The sequence below is a fragment of the Lytechinus variegatus genome, chromosome 13 (genome assembly GCF_018143015.1).
Source record: "Lytechinus variegatus isolate NC3 chromosome 13, Lvar_3.0, whole genome shotgun sequence".
In the NCBI taxonomy this organism is placed as follows: domain Eukaryota; kingdom Metazoa; phylum Echinodermata; class Echinoidea; order Temnopleuroida; family Toxopneustidae; genus Lytechinus; species Lytechinus variegatus.
The window spans coordinates 34,480,962-34,500,085 of record NC_054752.1 but is presented as its reverse complement, the minus strand read 5'-3'; the positions used below and the strand labels follow the sequence as shown (position 1 = coordinate 34,500,085).

At 36.0% G+C, this 19,124-nt stretch overlaps 1 protein-coding gene and 11 non-coding genes across 12 annotated transcripts; all 12 read right to left on the bottom strand.

The window, feature by feature from the left end:
* Positions 1-7,302: 7,302 nt before the first annotated feature.
* On the bottom strand, positions 7,303-8,968 carry LOC121426022 (glycoprotein-N-acetylgalactosamine 3-beta-galactosyltransferase 1-like). Its single transcript, XM_041622150.1, has 3 exons — positions 8,950-8,968; positions 7,904-8,607; positions 7,303-7,425 (listed from the first exon to the last, which is right to left on the bottom strand). Exons 1-3 carry the CDS (start codon positions 8,966-8,968, stop codon positions 7,312-7,314), a joined length of 837 nt encoding a protein of 278 aa, XP_041478084.1. The 3' UTR covers positions 7,303-7,311.
* A 6,669-nt stretch (positions 8,969-15,637) lies between these two features.
* Positions 15,638-15,710, bottom strand: TRNAA-UGC. Its single transcript has one exon. It is a non-coding gene; the product is annotated as a tRNA-Ala (tRNA).
* Positions 15,711-16,114: 404 nt separating this feature from the next.
* Positions 16,115-16,187, bottom strand: TRNAA-UGC. The gene has a single exon. It is a non-coding gene; the product is annotated as a tRNA-Ala (tRNA).
* A 79-nt stretch (positions 16,188-16,266) lies between these two features.
* TRNAA-AGC lies at positions 16,267-16,339 on the bottom strand. Its single transcript has one exon. It is a non-coding gene; the product is annotated as a tRNA-Ala (tRNA).
* A 428-nt stretch (positions 16,340-16,767) lies between these two features.
* Positions 16,768-16,840, bottom strand: TRNAA-UGC. The gene has a single exon. It is a non-coding gene; the product is annotated as a tRNA-Ala (tRNA).
* A 122-nt stretch (positions 16,841-16,962) lies between these two features.
* TRNAA-AGC lies at positions 16,963-17,035 on the bottom strand. Its single transcript has one exon. It is a non-coding gene; the product is annotated as a tRNA-Ala (tRNA).
* A 491-nt stretch (positions 17,036-17,526) lies between these two features.
* On the bottom strand, positions 17,527-17,599 carry TRNAA-UGC. Its single transcript has one exon. It is a non-coding gene; the product is annotated as a tRNA-Ala (tRNA).
* Positions 17,600-18,195: 596 nt separating this feature from the next.
* On the bottom strand, positions 18,196-18,268 carry TRNAA-UGC. The gene has a single exon. It is a non-coding gene; the product is annotated as a tRNA-Ala (tRNA).
* Positions 18,269-18,357: 89 nt separating this feature from the next.
* Positions 18,358-18,430, bottom strand: TRNAA-AGC. The gene has a single exon. It is a non-coding gene; the product is annotated as a tRNA-Ala (tRNA).
* An 89-nt stretch (positions 18,431-18,519) lies between these two features.
* Positions 18,520-18,592, bottom strand: TRNAA-UGC. The gene has a single exon. It is a non-coding gene; the product is annotated as a tRNA-Ala (tRNA).
* A 164-nt stretch (positions 18,593-18,756) lies between these two features.
* Positions 18,757-18,829, bottom strand: TRNAA-UGC. The gene has a single exon. It is a non-coding gene; the product is annotated as a tRNA-Ala (tRNA).
* Positions 18,830-18,919: 90 nt separating this feature from the next.
* On the bottom strand, positions 18,920-18,992 carry TRNAA-AGC. The gene has a single exon. It is a non-coding gene; the product is annotated as a tRNA-Ala (tRNA).
* Positions 18,993-19,124: the final 132 nt, after the last annotated feature.

Sequence of the window (19,124 nt, the reverse complement as noted above, 5' to 3'; positions counted from 1 at the left end):
TGGAGAAGAGAATTGATTGAGAAAAAACTTGGGTATAGTGTTCTCAAATGGAGGTTTTCGTCATGAACATAGTGTATCAATGATCAAATTAAGTATCTAACATAAGTATTTATAAAAGCATAAGGTACACTACAAAATGTAGAAAAAGTGAGGAGCCTAAATAAAAAGCAGAGCTTTTAGAAAATTAGGCTCCCAATGGGCTAAAATTAGGGCTAAAATCAACATAAAATTTGGTGTATATCATTTAACACAAAAATGGATCCATAAATGTTCTTTAAGTCATTAAAGGAGAATGAAACCTTTGGAACAAGATAGCTTGTGTGAAAACAGAAAAATCAAAGAAACAGATCAACGAAAGTTTGAGAAAAATCGGACAAATAATGAGAAAGTTATGAGCATTTGAATATTGCGATCACTAATGCTATGGAGATCCTCACATTGGCAATGCGACACAAGCCTATTTGTTCGAATGGTTTCATTCCCCATTAATTTACAAACGTGTTTATGATACACCCAGCAGGTGATACATTCAAACAGTATAGGACAGGGTAAACATCTGGGCATTTTTAATATCAAGACCTAGCAACTGACCGGCCGATGCTTTTCACAAAGTTTGGGGTCATCAAATAATAGGCCTATACGTTCCATGAATGCTGATTCCCATATGAATAAAAGAACTGTTTTATCAGAAATTAAGTATTTTGTTTCATGGAATATTCTGCAAGAGTTGTGAAATTGGACAGCTTCTAATTGTATGTCATGCAAGATACAAGAAATAAAAATCGATTTTTCTACCCCAAATCCTCCCTTAAAAAAAATTTAGATTGTTCTTATGGCCTGATGTTTTCATCATAAAATGATGAAAAGTGGCCCATGACTGCCACATAATAACTCATAATTGAATTAAAAGTACAGGGTTTCACATCCAGCTAATTAAATATGTATTAACACTATTTTTTAAAAATCCAACTGAATCCAATACAATGGTTTTAATGGCCACAGGTAAACAATGAGCTCAAATTCTTTTTTAATCATACTCTCTTAGAATGTCGGTATTCATGAATTTTTTTTTTTGCTTCAAAGTTTCATTTCAGCTATGAAAATCATCATCAGGTGTTCTTGCCAACACAATATTGCATTTATTTGTAATGCCTTTGTGGTGATATTGATAGGAAAGTTTCTACACGTATAACTTTGAAGTAGTTGATAGGTTTGGATCTTGTTTTCCTTCTCAGGTTAAATATATGAATGCAGTTTTCTAAACATCCCTACAGTTTCATTTAGGAAAGTATTGATGAATGTTTGGGACGATATCCTGTTGGCGATTATATTCCTTTGCAATGTGTGCAATTTCAAATGATTTTCCTTGATATATGTACATCCAGGCTTTGTAAATTATTCAATGGTTTGATATGATATATGTAAGGCTGAAGTACTTAACAGCTGGTATTCATAAAAGTGTATTCAATCAATTCATGGTTTAAATCTATGGCCTCTGTACATAATGGATAGAATCAGACACGTACATGAGGGGAATAATCATGCTGTGTATAGTATCATGTAGTGTGGAGCGTTGTGGCTCAGTGGATAAGACTTCTGACTTTGGAACAGAGGGTCGTGGGTTCGAATCCCAGCCACGGCGTAATTTCCTTCAGCAAGAAGTTTATCCACATTGTGCTGCACCCGACCCAGGTGAGATGAATGGGTACCCGGCAGGATTTATTCCTTGAATGCATGAGCGCTGAAAGGCAGCTCGAGCTAAAGCCGGGGTAATAATAATAATAACAACGCGCCTCGGAATAGAATATTTCTAGATAGGTGGCGCTATATAAATGCCTATTATTATTATTATTGGTCCCATGTCATAAGGTGGTCCAATTTCGCGAACAGGGTAAAAATGGTCAAAAATCTTATTTTTTTATATGTTATAGCTATTACCATTCTCTAAATAATGGAAAAGTTTTAAGTCTCGAATACCGTTATTTTTCCTTAAAATGACTAATTAACAGCTAGTTATTTACATAGACATCAATGTAAATGTGAATTTTGAAATGTGTTTTTCTCAAATTGGACCTGCTGAACATAAAATGGTGTCAAAAGTTAATGCAACATTGGATCACCTTGTAAATTGCAGTTGTAACCTTGAAACATCAATAATTAAATCTGTACTAAAAATCGAATAATTATCTGTTATTGTATGCATATTAATTATACTAATTAATTAACAGTATTTAATTTCACATTTTTGCCCCCCAAAATACCTGTCACTGTATTTATATGCTTGGCAAAATGACAACATCATGGGTAGAAATGTTTGTTGCAATGATACACAACATTTGTACTAAAAATTAAGATTACAAATTAGATAATTAACCAAATCTCTGCGGTTTACTAATTGATTAGGTTGCAGATCAGAGCTGACATACACATGTATTCCATTGCTGCATATTTTCAAAATTGTCAAATTTTTAGAACATTTAGTTGTTCCCTGCTTTAAAACGCCCAGAAATATGAGGATAACAGTCATATTACATATTATAGTAAGTTGTTAATTAGGTTTAATTAATATTTTATCATTTACCGCATCCACCGGCTCCGCATCCACCGGCTCCGCCACCCCTGTTACTTCAAACTTAATGTGCTATAGTTTTTGTTCCTGATATTGTATTGATCTAATTCATAGTAATATATTTAGCCTATAGTTCTAGCTTCAAAATGAGATATTACCCAATAAATTTGGTCAAGATGCTGTGATGTAGCAACAATTTATCCATGGCACCGTGTGGAAAATTGTTCATACGCCACCCTCTTTGCATACCCAACTTATGAAATGCGACCTATTAAACTCTATATTTCCCTTAATTTTAACACTATGTTATTTTATTTTGGTGCATTTCTGTTTTGAGAGGCTGAAGTGCTTTGACATTCCGTATTTATGAACTAATAGATGTGCAATAGACAGTGGAAACTCAGTGGCCTGTATTCTGAAGTCTTGTTTAACTTCAGACATGGTCTAACTGTTTAACCCTGTGCTAGTATTATTGGAAGCCAAAATGTCAAAATCTTGTTGACTTTGTATGTTTCGTACGTTCAATGTGCTCTTTCATCAAGCTATCACTGCAAAGAAAACGTATTTAGTAATTATGAGACAGTTATTGATGATTTGAGTAACGGATGAGCGATGAATTGGACTTGTAGTGTGGACCCGGGGGGGCCACTTACATTGGCGAGTGGATACCATGCGCGACCAAAAAACACGTAAAAAGGATGTCTTTTACACGATAGGGCACGTTACATACGTAACGTGATAAGGGTGTCAAAAACACAAAAATAATGAAAAAAGGGTATCTATTTCACTAGAAAAATTACGTGTTTAGGGTCTAATTTGAGGAGATGATAAAACAAAATTAAAATGTTTTATAAAGGATGTCCTTTTTGCCCCAGCACTACGTGTTTCGAGTCCGATTTGCGCGAGGTGTAAAAGGTGGGGTCGACTAAACCAAATAAGGTAAAGCCAACGACTGAAGGACCCGTAACAATAAAACATTCCTGTACTTGTTTAGGGGTTCATTTCAGGGAAGTTTGCCAAGAGTATCGTTTTGTTTCCAATACTTGTTAAGGGTAGGGTTTCACATGCCAATACTTGTTAAGGGGTGCATTTTCAGAATATGGAAATTACGTGTTTAGGGTGCTTTTCGAAACCTCATGGTCGCGCATGGTATCCACTTGTAAATGGAAGTGGCCCCCCCCCCTGGAGTGTGGAAGATTTGTGTCACAATTGGCTATCCATCATTAAATCACGTTTTTAGACCAGAGTATGAATTAAACCTGCGTTCAGAGCACGGACGACTGTCCTTTTTTACATGATCAATCTTCCTACATTTACAAGTAGGTGAACGTATATTCATTAATTCAGAACAGTGGACCCATGAATGAAATGGCATGTAAATCAAGCTTGATTTGTACATGAAATCTAGTGTGATTTAAAATCTGCATAAACCATGAGTTCTTACATTTTCAAAACTACTAGTTGTGAATTCTGGCCTATATGGTCCACTGTGATTATTATGACTGGGGGAAATTTTCTCTGAATCTATATAGAACCATACACAAAAATCAGCCTTTCTGGGAATAATGTAATATGTCATTTAATAATTTAGCTAAATTAAAGATTTAATTTTTATTTAATTTTCTAATTACGTATACTATTATTATATCTCTAAAAATCTCAGTTACAGTGACGAGAATGATTATTTTTCAGCTCTTTGTGAGTTTTAATCAATAATGAAATTAAAATTATATATATATATATATATATATATATATATATATACATGTATATATATATACAATATATATATATATATATGTATATATATATATATGACTTATGTATATATAATATGTATAAAGTATATATAAAACAACGAATTCAACTGAGTTTTTAGGATAACTACCTTAAATACAAAATTTTCAAGCATTGGCTTGGAATAATACTTTAGAAATATTTCCACAGATCAGAATATCAAAATAATGTACATTTTTAACGTATGTTTATACCATTTTGAATATTAGACTGACTTCTATTTTCCTGGAAATTGCTGACCATATGAATGAGCTATCATTTCCTGTTTATATGTGCAAGTTTTAAACCAGTGGTGAGAAATTACATGTTTGCTAGTTAATTGAAAAACCATACATTTATAGCTCAAACTTTGATGTTTATGAAAAGTACTGTTTTGTATGAAAATCATCTATGTATATAGTTTTGTAACAGTTGATGATACCCAGTTGTTTGAATACAATTCAGATAATAAAACGTTTATAAAATTTGTAACCATATATACTGTATGTATCGTGCAAGAATAAAAATTATTATTCACATGTATTGAGCAATCTTTAGGCCATATTGATAGTATATGCTTGCTTATTCAGTTCATATAATTTTTTCTTACAATATTATTTGTGCCAAAAAATCAAATCTGTGCATAATTTTTAGTTTGTACCTACAGCCCTATATGAGAAACCAGAACATGTAGCTGATCTTACATGTATGAAGTAAAGACAATTGCATGCCACACAAAATAATTGTCTTTGCCGGTTATTCTCTTTAATATATTTAATTCAGCACCTGTATTTAGTTCTTGCCAGCCTAAAATTCTCTTATTTCACTTTGCTATCTATGATTAGAATATAACGCTCAATATCTGTAAAATTTAGGTCATATTATTTGAACATTTACATAAATTACAAATGCATTTTACTGGTATCAGTCATAACCTTGTGTGATATTTAATTGTGTGCTACTAGATGATGATTGCAGTACTGTATATTCAATCTGTTTTTCGATAAATTGAATGGAATTGTATTATGTATATAGTTTGTAAGTATCGTTTTCCTTTCTATAGAACGAATAAAGACAACTTGCCGTGAATAAAGTAATATTTACTGTTTGTCTGATGAAGTACAATTGTTAATGTACTCTTGATGGGAGTAACTTCTAACAGAATTATGACGTAAATTCAAAAATATTCTGTAAATTCATCAAATCTTTAGACACATTGTTAAAAAGTTTCTCTTATTCTACAGTGCATATCGAAAAAAAGTTTACACTAAGAAAAAAAATCCTGTAAAACTATACATTTGTAATATCCTTAAGATTTTTCCACATTTTAACATTGGTACAGATCCATTTAAGCAAATGACAATATAACTGTCGAAAAAATATTTCTGCTTGAGTGAGCACCACTTACTTTTGAAAAGTTAGTGAAAAATGATTTGCGCAGAACTTTGAAATAGTTATGCGAATAAAAGAGTATACCTTAATCATGAAGAACACGTAGAATTTAGCTAGAAAATTGATTTGAAGATATCTTTGATCTTTTTAAAGTTGTTTCCTTGCCCAAAACACTTTGAAGAGTGCATATTGTGCCCCAACCCACTCCCCCACACACTGAGGCCATCATGACGATATTTGTTTTACACTGAGCTGTGATTACATGAAATGGCTGAGGCTTAGTTTTCTTATTCTACAGTGCGTAGAAAATGCTGAGGCTTAGTTTTTAGCTCATCCGGCCCGAAGGGCCAAATGAGCTTGTGCCGTGGCGTGGCGTCCGTCGTCTGTCGGACTAGGTGGGGGATTCAAAACTTCTACACAGAATTCATGCTAATTCATGCGCATTTTTCAAGTTTCACAAAAAACGCTTCTTCTTTATTTGTTGACCGATTTTGATTTTTTTGCTTCCATCTGGTGGAGCTTCATGAGATTCACCAAACTTCTACACAGAATTTTGAAATTTTGACCAGAACAATTTTTATGCTAATTTATGCGAAATTAATTTATGCAAATTTTTAAAAATTAACACAATAAAATGTTCTTCTTCTTTATTTGTTGACCGATTTAGATTTTTTTCTTCCATCTGGTAGAGCTTCATGAGGTTCACTCAGAATTTTGAAATTTTGACTAGAACAATTTTTTTGCTATTTTATTCATGTTTTTAAAAGTTTACAGAAAATGCTTTTTCGTCCTTAATTGTTGACCAATTTTGATTATTTTCGGCCATCTGAACTTCATAAGGTTCACCAAACTTCTACACAGAATTTTGAAATTTTCAGTAGACAATTCATATTAATTCATGCGAAATTTATTCATAAATCACAGAAGATTCCTTTTCTTTATTTGTTGACACATTTTGATTTTTTTCTTCCATCTGGTAGAGCTACATGAGGTTCACCAAGGTTCTACACAGAGATAAGAAATTTCGACTAGAAAGTTATTTATGCTTAATTTATATGAAATTTATTCATAGATCACAAAAAATGCTTCTATGTCATTTCTTCATCAATTTCAATTTTATATCCTCAATTTATGTCACCAATATAATTCACTACAGTGTCAACTGGGCTGAAATTAAAATTGTGTTAAATTTCGTTGCGAGATGCCGGATGAGCTCCACATCATTGATGTGCTAGTTTATTACCCAATTTGGACATATTATAACCAATAGTTGTGTGGACAGTATATTGCCCAGGGTCGGGTGAAAAGTTGGGCGTATTTTGCCCAACTATTTTAAGAGTGTGTGATATGGTTTAATTTTGATGGCTCCCAATCCAAAAGCCTCTAATACGGGATCAAACCAAAACCCTTCTCATCCTTAAAGGGGATGTCTTTCAAGAATCTAGAATACGTATTGGTTTTGGCATCCGGCTGAGTGGCGATTATAATATCGACCTTGTTTTAAATTCTAGTATTTTTTCTGTTCGTCAGACTTTCTTTTGAAATGCCAGGACGCATCAAGCTACATGACTTGCTTATTCGTCGAGAACACCTATAGTAACATTATGCAGTAGGAAGTCGTAGACCAGCATATCCCCCGGTTTGACGTAGTGGATACTTATTAGTGATTCCGAGCAGCAGTTTTTCCCCTGTGCAAAAATAAAGAGGAAAGAAGAATTGCTGCAATTAATGACTGTTATGTCCGGTTGTGTTTTTCAATGATCTTGTTACAGTCATTGGTAACTTAGATAAGAGTAGTCCACTCAAGTGCTTCTCAACCTCTTAACATCTCCCTGAGGCCCACGGCCATGGAGACCTGCACATTATTTTTTTATGACAGAATACGCGAGGGAGGTAAGCGACCGAGCAGAAACCCTTTATCATGCAATCAACGCGTGTGGTGCAAACTGAGGTTGGAGTTTATGTGAAATTTGCAAATAAAAAGCAGGATATAATTGAGATAACAATAACGAGGAGGCCCAATGTTGCTCTTGTTGTGTAGTAGTTGTTGTGGTGGTAGCGGTGTTTGGGGTTTTTAGTGTGTATGTTGCTGTTGGTATATAACTAGGTGGGTTTGATAGGTAATTATTCGTCCGAAAATAGTAGCAATGATGCAATCATACACACCCTTGTGATGCCGTACGTAGACTGATGGTGTAACCAATCAAGAGTCGCTGAACTATCGTCCAAGAAATACTTAAGATATACGGGCAGGAAGCGAAACCGTCCAAACTGATCGCGATGATCTTCTGAACGAACCCCAACGCTTTCCATACACAGTCCCAAGCACATGTCTTCCGGCCAGTCATTGTACGCACTTGGACAACACCCTGTCCGATTCTTGAGTCCTACTTCCACAAAGCGCTTGAGTGCCTCTCTGCTGATCACATACCCAGCTCCACCGCTGGGATAGTCTATATTCTTCGATTTGGATTTCAAATATGGCAATGTCATATTAAAATTAAACCCATAATAGACCGGTTCAGCGGGATCTCGGTTGGATAAAAACGCCATCAAGTTCTCGACGACAACGTAGGTGTCATCATCGGCTTTGAGAAACCAATCAGCATCGTTGAAATGGTGTTTGTAAATGTACTCTAAGGACTTTCTCGTCTTGTTCCAGAGGGCAGGTCGCCCATCCGCTACTTCTAGCCCAATGACGGTGCCGGGAAAATTTGTGCTATTTTGAGAACTCATGTATAGCGTGTGATGACATCTCTTTGCCCATGTCCTCGCAATCGCGGAGGCTTTGGTTTCTACCGTCATGGGAGAAGTCATGATCCAGCAAAGCAAGCGGGTTTTATTCAACCGTCCCTGTTGTTGTGTCACACCTGAAAAATTAACCAAGAGCTTAATTAATCTTTGAAAACCGACATCAATTATTACAATATAATCATGTCTCAAACGTATAAAAAACCAAAACAAAGAGCTTCACAAGATATTTACCCGGGATATTTTCTAGAAATACTGAACTTTTCAGTGTCTAGCTTGGTGAATTATACTCTTTCTGTTCAATTATAATAATTTTCAGCCCGGGGTACCAATTAACGATTCCGATTTAATCATACAGGTTATAGTTACAATATCTTTTAAACCGACCCAGAAGTTGTACCGACTACTTGATGGTTAAAAAGAAAATCCAAATTCATTTTACGTGCAATTCTGTTATTAACCATCAGCCAGTCGGATCATGATCTAACAAACTTGTAGATTGGTTTAATAATTCTGCAACACTCTATACCTTCTCAAATTCTCGACAGTCACTGTTATTGATTTCATCGTATCTAGCTTCAATACCATGATTAGAAAGTTTGTCTTACCTGACAAAATCTCTCTAGAAATTCCATTTTGTGTACGTGATTGATGATGTCTTTGAAAAATGAACATGTGCTGTGTTATGACGGTCAAAGCACACCACATTGATACAGCACCAGAGATGAAAACCAGGACGAACAGGATGAATCCGAACCGTGATGAACTCATATCTGTAGGAATACCTTCTGACCAACGTATATAGGAGGAGCTATACAGTCAACAATCCTCTACGAACGAATGCAGATTGATATGTGTTAGATTGTAAACCAGACAATCCTCTGATACAATTGAAAACTTAATATGGCCCGAATTCACAAAGGTGGTTTCTGCAGAAACCATGGTTTCAACCGTGGGTTTTGCTGATTTTGGTATTCACAAAGGTGGTTTCAAATGAAACCATGGTTTCTAAAACCCACGGTTTCTAAAAACCATGGTTTCAAACGAAACCACCTTTGTGAATTCGGGCCATAATGGCCATGCATTTTCTACTCGCCCTTAAACATATTTTAGGCCTACTGTGTTATTATTATTATTATTTTTTTTTTTTTGGGGGGGGGCGTTCATTCGCCGTCGTGGTTAAACAGAGATGTATTGTCATGAAATTGTTTTATTTTCTAAAATGCACATGGTGCCTTTTAAAAACCGAATATAGTCCATTTGTATGAAAATAAAATGAGCGCAGTAATTAGCAGGTGATATTCACGGTGATTGATAGGCATCTTTATTGGTGAGGGTGGTTGAAGTTGGCAAATGGGAGCAGTTTACGTAAAATATTGTTCATACGTTAAACATGAATGACTTGGTATTCAGGGGGTAGAGATTTAATTTTGATCTGATAACTTATGACCATTCCAAGGCCAATAAGCGCGCTATCATTAGATTTGGATGCCTGTAACACAAATAGGCGAGTTAAAGATACAGATATAACAACTCGAAACTGAGGCTTTCATGATAATCATTTGAATAATGAAAACAATTTTCATAAAAGACATTTTTATTACTAGATGGCTGTGTTCCAAGTATAGCAGGTACGGTATTCGTACATTAGATATATAGTTTGATGTCAGTGGCTTCGGTCCAACACGTTACCCATGCTGTGTTAAATACGATTTTTGCGAATGTACGTCTCTCTCAATAGGATGTCCAACCGAATGTGCTTACACAAAAGAAATACCGCATTCCCTTTTCTTGGTTTTCATGATATCATCTAGAACTGACATGTAGAGGCGCGGCTGTCCTGACCATTTGCAGAGAACATTCCATTGGTGCATTCCTTGGTTATAGATTAGTGTCGATTAGTATTGTCACAAAGGATCATAGGGTAAACTCCTGCAAAGACTCTCAAAGACTTTAAAGACTCCAAGTACTCTCTCTAAATCTGTAGCATACTAAAGAATGTAGGATAGCAGAGAAACAGACCAACGGTATCTCTGAAAGTTTAAGGGGGACAATGTTCGAGCATGCGCAGTTTGTGTGGAAGGTCGATCAATATCACCCAACAGCTGAGAAGCTAATATTTACTCAAATTTGGTAACAGATGGCGAACACGGTGAAGGTAACTGGAGGAAACATTGCTATATTCCGATCGATATCATAATTATGCTCCATAGGTATTATTTTTTGTGATTCCGTTTCTTTATATTCTTATTTAGATTGTAAATAAAGTTTTTGTTTGATTTAGATGATAACTGTCAAAATACCCCCTACTGTTATTGTAATATTAAAATCAGTTCAAATGAGGATGTTGCCGCGGATATTACTTTGATTTGCGATAATAATATTCCGCATTTATATAGCGCTTAATACATCGGAACGACGTCTCTAAGCGCTTTACAGATTATTATTACCCCGGTCATCGGATCCTTGCATGCCCGCATACAATGTATGCACCTTCTCCACTCCCTGGGAGCATTCCAACAAAAGTTCCAAGACTGATTGCTAGGCATACTACATATAGGCTTTCACATCCTACCGGATACCCATTTAACACCTGGGTGGAGAGTGGCAAAGTGTGGATTAACGCCTTGCCAAAGGGCGCTAGGCCTTGGTGGGATTTGAACACACAACCCTCTGATTACAAGGCGAGAGTCAGAACCGCTATACCACGACGCTCCCACGATATGATTGTATGATTATTATTATATCGTGTTCGAGTCAGTTAAAAATTATTTTTATATGTGGGGATAATTTTTGCCCCCCCCCCCCGCACATGTTAGGAGGGGGTGCGATAGAGCTTGGTCGGTAGACCGGGGATTTCGATTCCCACTTGGTGAGCTAATGCCCTTTGGTAAGGCATTTGAATCCCGATCATGCAGGTCCCTTGGAGAGGACCTTAAGCAGTCGGTTCTCTAATTGGTTGCTTGCTTACAAGCATTCATGCTTTCTTAGCAATCAGGTAACAAAAAAATCACCACCATCACCATCACATTTACTGTTAAAAATATAACTGTAAAAAAGCCCAGTAATTATTTACTGGCAGTTAGGACTCACAAACAAAACCTTTGAATTTACGATTTTTCTTTGTAAAATTACTATTATTTTTAGCAGTGTACAATTTCTGTTTTATATCAATGGTTTCGTTTGTGTATATTTGTTAAATTATAGAAATAAAGCTGGAATGAATTTAGAAACGTTTTTCTGTAAATACTTGGTAACTAGAGGTACACATTCGCGGACTGGGAAATCCTTCAACATTATTCCACTCCAGAGGTATCTCCCTCTCTATCTTTCTTCCTTTCTCATCCTCTTTGTTATTTCGCCTTGTGGTATATAGGGATTCATTTGGTAGTGATATGCGTTATAAGCAGTAGCGTACCTAGGATTTTCAATCGTCCGCCAAGAAATTAGACAAGCAAAAAAGAAAGAAAAAAAGGTCCTCAACATGCGCACCAGAAACAAAAAAAAAAATTGACAAGCAAAAAAGAAAAAAAGTTCTTAAACTCGTCGGGGGGGGGGGGGGGGGGGGGCAGGGATACGTCCATTGCATGGGTTGTGACTCGTCAGGGATGGGGGGCAGTCTGCCCCTGCCCCCCCCCATAGGTACGCTAGTGGCTATAAGCATGTACTATTATCAGCTTTCATGTATGTCGGTCGGTATACCTCTTTGATGATTACTTTCTAATCCCAACTTTATCTTACGTGCTTCTTTCTTTCTGTCTGTCTTTCTTTCTTACTTTCTTTCTTTCTGTCTTTCTGTCTGTCTGTCTGTCTTTCTTTCTTTCTGTCTGTCTGTCTGTCTTTCTTTCTTTCTTTCTTTCTTTCTTTCTTTCTTGTCTGTCTTTCCTTTCCAGAAAGAGAGAAGTTCCTATATTTTGAAAAGCAGTCGGGACTCCTAAAATATTTGGCTTATTTTAACGTTTCTGAGGTGGTATACGGACAAATACCTTATCATTGTGCCATGATCGATGGTATATGACTGATTCGAAATTCATTCGTTTTCCCCCCACAACGGAAAAGCAATCAAGGTATTATACCAGACGAGAAATCGTGATCATAATTGAAGAGTAATCACACTTTTAATTGGCACTCAACAGCCGGTCCACTTTATGAGATGTATAATGTTTACTGTAGACTTCGACTGCCCTTTTCCCGGTAATGAACACCATTCTCAAGACGAGCGCAAATTATGAGGATGACATTTTCCCACCGATTCAATGCAGTGATTTTTCAGTTTCCTGGCAACATAACACGTGAAACCTCTTCTTACATTCCATGTCTCCATTCACACAATTTATCACTATTCCATATCTATTTCAATTAATTCCTTCGATATGAAGATCCGTGGTGTAGTGGTTCTGTTTTTTCGCCATTTCGTCCACTCGCCATTTCGTCTTATAACCAATTGGTCCAATGGAAATATAGTCCACGTACCATTTTGGTCTAAAGACGAAGTTTTAATTAGGCAACATCAATGAAAATAAAACGATTATTATACCAACCGGTTATGAGACGAAATGGTCATAGACCAACTTGTGATCAGACGAAGTGATGATTGGACCGAATGGTGATTGAACCAAATAGTCGTTAGACGAAATGGCATTAGACTAAATGAAAGTAGACCACGTGGCGAGTGGACGAGTTGGCAATTTACCTTCAACATAATTAATGTATTGAAACCCCCGCCGAATGACAGGAAACAACTGGACGGTCTATATCTAGCACGAAAATCAGTTGCAAATATCGTTTTCCGAAAGTCCAGGACAAAACTATATACCGCAGCTTTGATTCACCAATTTTCGACAAAGACTTTTTGGTTGAACTTTGTCATGAAGGGCATTCGACAACCACTTTCTATCTTCTTTAATTCCTAGCGGGTCGTAGAAGCGAATATCCCTTATCAAAATAAGGGACCGACATCACATGACCGAGATGTTAAAGAGGGCGTTCGTTTGTATTTTCAATTGAAATCGAAGGATCTACTCAATTTTGTTGGAGCTGAGGAAATCTACGAGAAGAATTACACATGATATATATATATATATATATATATATATATGTGAAGTTATACACGTACTACAGCTTTGGCAACTCTTTTTATTTAAATATTGTGTGACAGAAATGGATGAAGAGAACAAAGGTAGGCGTAGCTTAAATCAATGTTCCCCAGAGCCGAAAGAATGTTTCTGCCGGGAATTGAACCCGGGCCTCCAGCTTTGAACGCCGGTGCCTTAACCGCTAGACCACGTGTACTGTATAAAGCAATAGCTTTGATCTAGCTGAGGCATGGCGGCTTGTCATTGTTCCAAACCCAACTTCACCCGACAAAGGAAATTATAATTGGTATGGTGTCGAAAATCTGTCTATCTGACGGTCAATCAGATCGGGGTCGCCCTAGCCACTAACCCGTCTCCGACAGAGACATTTTTTTCGGCATCACCAATTTCTCCATAAGGGTAGATAGCTCTGGGGAACATTGATTAAGCTACGCCTATACCTTTGTTCTCTTCATCCATTTCTGTCACATAATATATGTATATATATACATATATACATGTAATATATATATGGGGGGTGCTTGATAAGAGCTCTCTTCAACCCGCTAAATACGGCCATAAAAGTGAAGCACAGATTCCTTACAACCAGAACACAAAAGAGGGTTACTAATGTCTTAATATAAACGTGACTAATCATCCGGGCTTCTCCTTAAACTACTAATGAAAGAAAATTAAAAATAGCCCCGCAAGATTTTTTTAAATAGAAAATAATTGATGTATGGTATGGGAAGTGGGGAACAGAGGGCAGATCCGCACGTAGGGCACGTAACGTCTTCTTAATTGATGAATGGATGATTCTAATTGATTATCATAACTTGCATCATTCATGGAATACAAACAAGGGGAAAAGGTACAAACTCTATCCTATCGTTTTAGCGGTCACAATAAATCGTGTATCTACTCACTCGTAGCAACATGAGCAAGATCGCATGGCTGTCATTTTGTAGACAGGGTCACGTAGCCAGTATCAAAAAATGGTCGCGCATTATACAGTTTCTGTAATTAATATTGATAACTCCGCTCCAGAACCGAAACGTATGTTTTTGTCCCGTGAGAGTTCAATGTTGGAGGTAACACTGAATATCGAATTCTACACGTGGTCTATGAAATTGATATTGCGATTTTAAGTTTACTTATTCTGGGTAAGATGATCGCGTTGTATTTTTTTGTCTGATAACATTGACGAAAAGTGTTTATGCATGAGAAGAAAGTTATCTTTCCATACATACTTAGTCCAATACTTAATGGATTTGTGTTTTCCCCCATAACAGTCCATAACATGTTTAAATTGAATGAAAAAAAAAAAAAATGACAACAATATAACGCGAAAAATTTAAAAATATTCTTTAGCCTTTTTGATGAAAATGAAGCAAGCAAAGAAATCCTACTGTTGCCGATTTGAAGAACACGAGCATGTCAGATAGAAGATTCCAATAATCTATTGTCTTCAGCAGGTCAAATGCAGTGACATTGTGAATAGTACTTCACACAACAAAAACTGTGGTATTAACCGGTGTACATAGAGAAACCACACCAGTTATTTGTTAATAACGGTTCCAATGGTGGAGCAGTTCTAGCAACAAGATGAAAGAAATCTGAATTCTATTTCAACTGATTGGTTAAAAAAACACAAGAATCTTAGCATTTTCTTATATTCTCCTATTCTAACTTATTCGAATTTTTTTAGGGGGGAGGGGTTGCCCCCTTGCCAAAAGATACAGAAAGCTGTTAGAAAAGTTGAATATTAGAGAACCCGCGGGCATCAATGCCGGTACCTATCGCATGCAAAGCGAGCGCTCTACCATCTGAGCTAGCTCCCCTTACTTTAATGCATACCAAACTTTATATTTTACTCATTAAATTCTCAAATAAATGCTATTTGTTAAAAAACTTTTGTATTGGAGAACCCGGGCATCGATCCCGGTACCTTTCGCACGCAAAGCTAGCGCTCTACCATCTGAGCTAGCTCTCCTTTCTTTAATGCATCAGACACTTTTATATTTTACTCATTAAATTCTCAAATAAAAACAAGTTGTTTAAAAACATTTCGTATTGGAGAACCCGGGCATCGATCCCGGTACCTCTCGCATGCAAAGCGAGCGCTCTACCATCTGAGCTAGCTCCCCTTACTTTAATGCAAAAAAGACTTTATATCTTACTCATTAAAATGGTGAAAGGGGGTAAAATAAATACAATCTGTTAAAAAAAAATAATTCGTATTGGAGAACCCGGACATTGATCCCGGTACCTCTCGCGTGCTAAGCGAGCGCTCTACCATCTGAGCTAGCTCTCCTTACATCAATAAATTTTATATTTTAGTTAATACATTCTCAAATGAATACAATTTGATAAAAAAAGTTTCGTATTGGAGAACCCGGGAATCGATCCCGGTACCTCTCGCATGCAAAGCGAGCAGTCTACCATCTGAGCTAGCACCTCTTACTTTAATGCAAAAGAGACTTTATATCTTACTCATTAAAATGGTAAAAGGGGGTAAAATAAATACAATCTGTTAAAAAAAATACAATATTGGAGAACCCGGGCATCGATCCCGGTACCTCTCGCATGCAAAGCGAGCGCTCTACCATCTGAGCTAGCTCCCCTTACTTTAATACATACGAAACCTTATATTTTACTCATTTAATTCTGAAATAAATACTATTTGTTAAAAAAGTTTTGTATTGGAGAACCCGGGCATCGATCCCGGTACCTCTCGCATGCTAAGCGAGCGCTCTACCATCTGAGCTAGCTCCCCTTACTTGGATAACTGATAAGACAAACCATACTTATTTATTTTCTATGTTCAGTATTTTTATGAAGTAGATCAAACTATCGTCCTCATTTTACACTTGTAATAACCATGATAATTGTATTTCAGGCATGTTCACCATGCATTGGCATCACAATTTATAATTATCCGATGCAGACTTTTCAGAATTCTCCATATTAAGTAGTTTATGAAAATTGAAATATAATACCATCAATCAGTATAACAATGCAATATTATTGATTTTAATAATAAATGATATATAATGATAATGAATTTTCAATAAAAATTATGAATGATATGTAAAAATGGAAATGAATTTGGCAATAAAAACGATAAAGATTGTTTATTTAAAACGGGTTCTGGAAATAAAAAAAATGGTAAAAAAAATAACAAGTGGATGCAAAGCATAATATTGGAGAACCCGGGCATCGATCCCGGTACCTCTCGCATGCAAAGCGAGCGCTCTACCATCTGAGCTAGTTCCCCTTACTTTAATACAAAAGAGACTTTATATCTTACTGTGAGCTAGTTCCCCTTACTTCAATAACTTTTATATTTTACTTAAAATATTCTCAAATAAATACAATTTGTTAAAAAAAGTTTTGTATTGGAGAACCCGGGCATCGATCCCGGTACCTCTCGCATGCTAAGCGAGCGCTCTACCATCTGAGCTAGCTCCCCTTACTTGGATAACTAATAAGACAAAACCATACTTATTTATTTTCTATGTTGAATATTTTTATGAAGTAGATCAAACTATCGTCCTCATTTTACACTTGTAATAACCATGATAATTGTACTTCAGGCATGTTCACCATGCATTGGCATCACAATCTATAATTTCCGATGCAGACTTTTCAGAATTTTCCATATTAAGTAGTTTATGAAAAATGAAATACAATACCATAAGCAGTATAACAATAGCTCCCCTTACTTTAATGCATACGAGATCTTATATTTTACTCATTAAATTCTCAAATAAATGCTATTTGTTAAAAAAAGTTTCGTGTTGGAGAACCCTGGCATCGATCCCGGTAACTCTCGCATGCTAAGCGAGCGCTCTAACATCTGAGCTAGTTCCCCTTACTTTAATAAAAAAGCGACTTTTTATCTTACTCATTAATATGGTAAAAGGGGGTAAAATAAATGCAATCTGTTAAAAAATATAATATTGGAGAACCCGGGCATCGATCCCGGTACCTCTCGCATGCAAAGCGAGCGCTCTACCATCTGAGCTAGCTCCCCTTACTTGGATAACTGATAAGACAAAACCATACTTATTTATTTTCTATGTTCAGTATTTTTATGAAGTAGATCAAACTATCGTCCTCATTTTACACTTGTAATAACCATGATAACTGTACTTCAGGCATGTTCACCATGCATTGGCATCACAATCTATAATTTTCCGATGCAGACTTTTCAGAATTCTCCATATTAAGTAGTTTATGAAAAATGAAATATAATACCATCAATCAGCATAACAATGCAATATTATTGATTTCAATAATGAATGATATATAATGATAATGAATTTTGCAATAAAAATTATGAAGGATATGTAAAAATGAAAATGAATTTTGCAATAAAAACGATAAAGATTTTTTATCTAAAACGGGTTCTGGAAATAGGAAAAATTGATAAAAAGATAATAACAAGTGGATGCAAAGCATAATATATGAGAACCCGGGCATCGATCCCGGTACCTCTCACATGCAAAGCGAGCGCTCTACCATCTGAGCTAGCTCCCCTTACTTTAATACACAAGAGACTTTATATCTTTATCATTAAAATGGTAAAAGGGGGTAAAATAAATACAAATTGATAATAAAATACAATATTGGAGAACCCGGGCATCGATCCCGGTACCTCTCGCATGCAAAGCGAGCGCTCTACCATCTGAGCTAGCTCCCCTTACTTTAATACACAAGAGACTTTATATCTTTATCATTAAAATGGTAAAAGGGGTAAAATAAATAAAATATGTTAAAAAAATACAATATTGGAGAACCCGGGCATCGATCCCGGTACCTCTCGCATGCTAAGCGAGCGCTCTACCATCTGAGCTAGCTCCCCTTACTTAATACAAAAGCGACTTTATATCTTACTCATTAAAATGGTAAAAGGGGGTAAAATAAATACAATCTGTTAAAAAAATATAATATTGGAGAACCCGGGCATCGATCCCGGTACCTCTCGCATGCAAAGCGAGCGCTCTACCATCTGAGCTAGCTCCCCTTACTTTAATACATAAGAAACTTTATATTTTACTCATTAAATTCTCGAATAAATACTATTTGTTAAAAAAGTTTCGTATTGGAGAACCAATAACACAGATGAGACTTTATATTTTAGTTAATATATTCTCAAATGAATACAATTTGATAAAAAAAGTTTCGTATTGGAGAACCCGGGCATCGATCCCGGTACCTCTCGCATGCAAAGCGAGCGCTCTACCATCTGAGCTAGCTCCCCTTACTTTAATACAAAAGAGACTTTATATCTTACTCATTAAAATGGTAAAAGGGGGTAAAATAAATACAATCTGTTAAAAAAATACAATATTGGAGAACCCGGGCATCGATCCCGGTACCTCTCGCATGCTAAGCGAGCGCTCTACCATCTGAGCTAGCTCCCCTTACTTGGATAACTGATAAGACAAAACCATACTTATTTATTTTCTATGTTCAGTATTTTTATGAAGTAGATCAAACTATCGTCCTCATTTTACACTTGTAATAACCATGATAATTGTACTTCAGGCATGTTC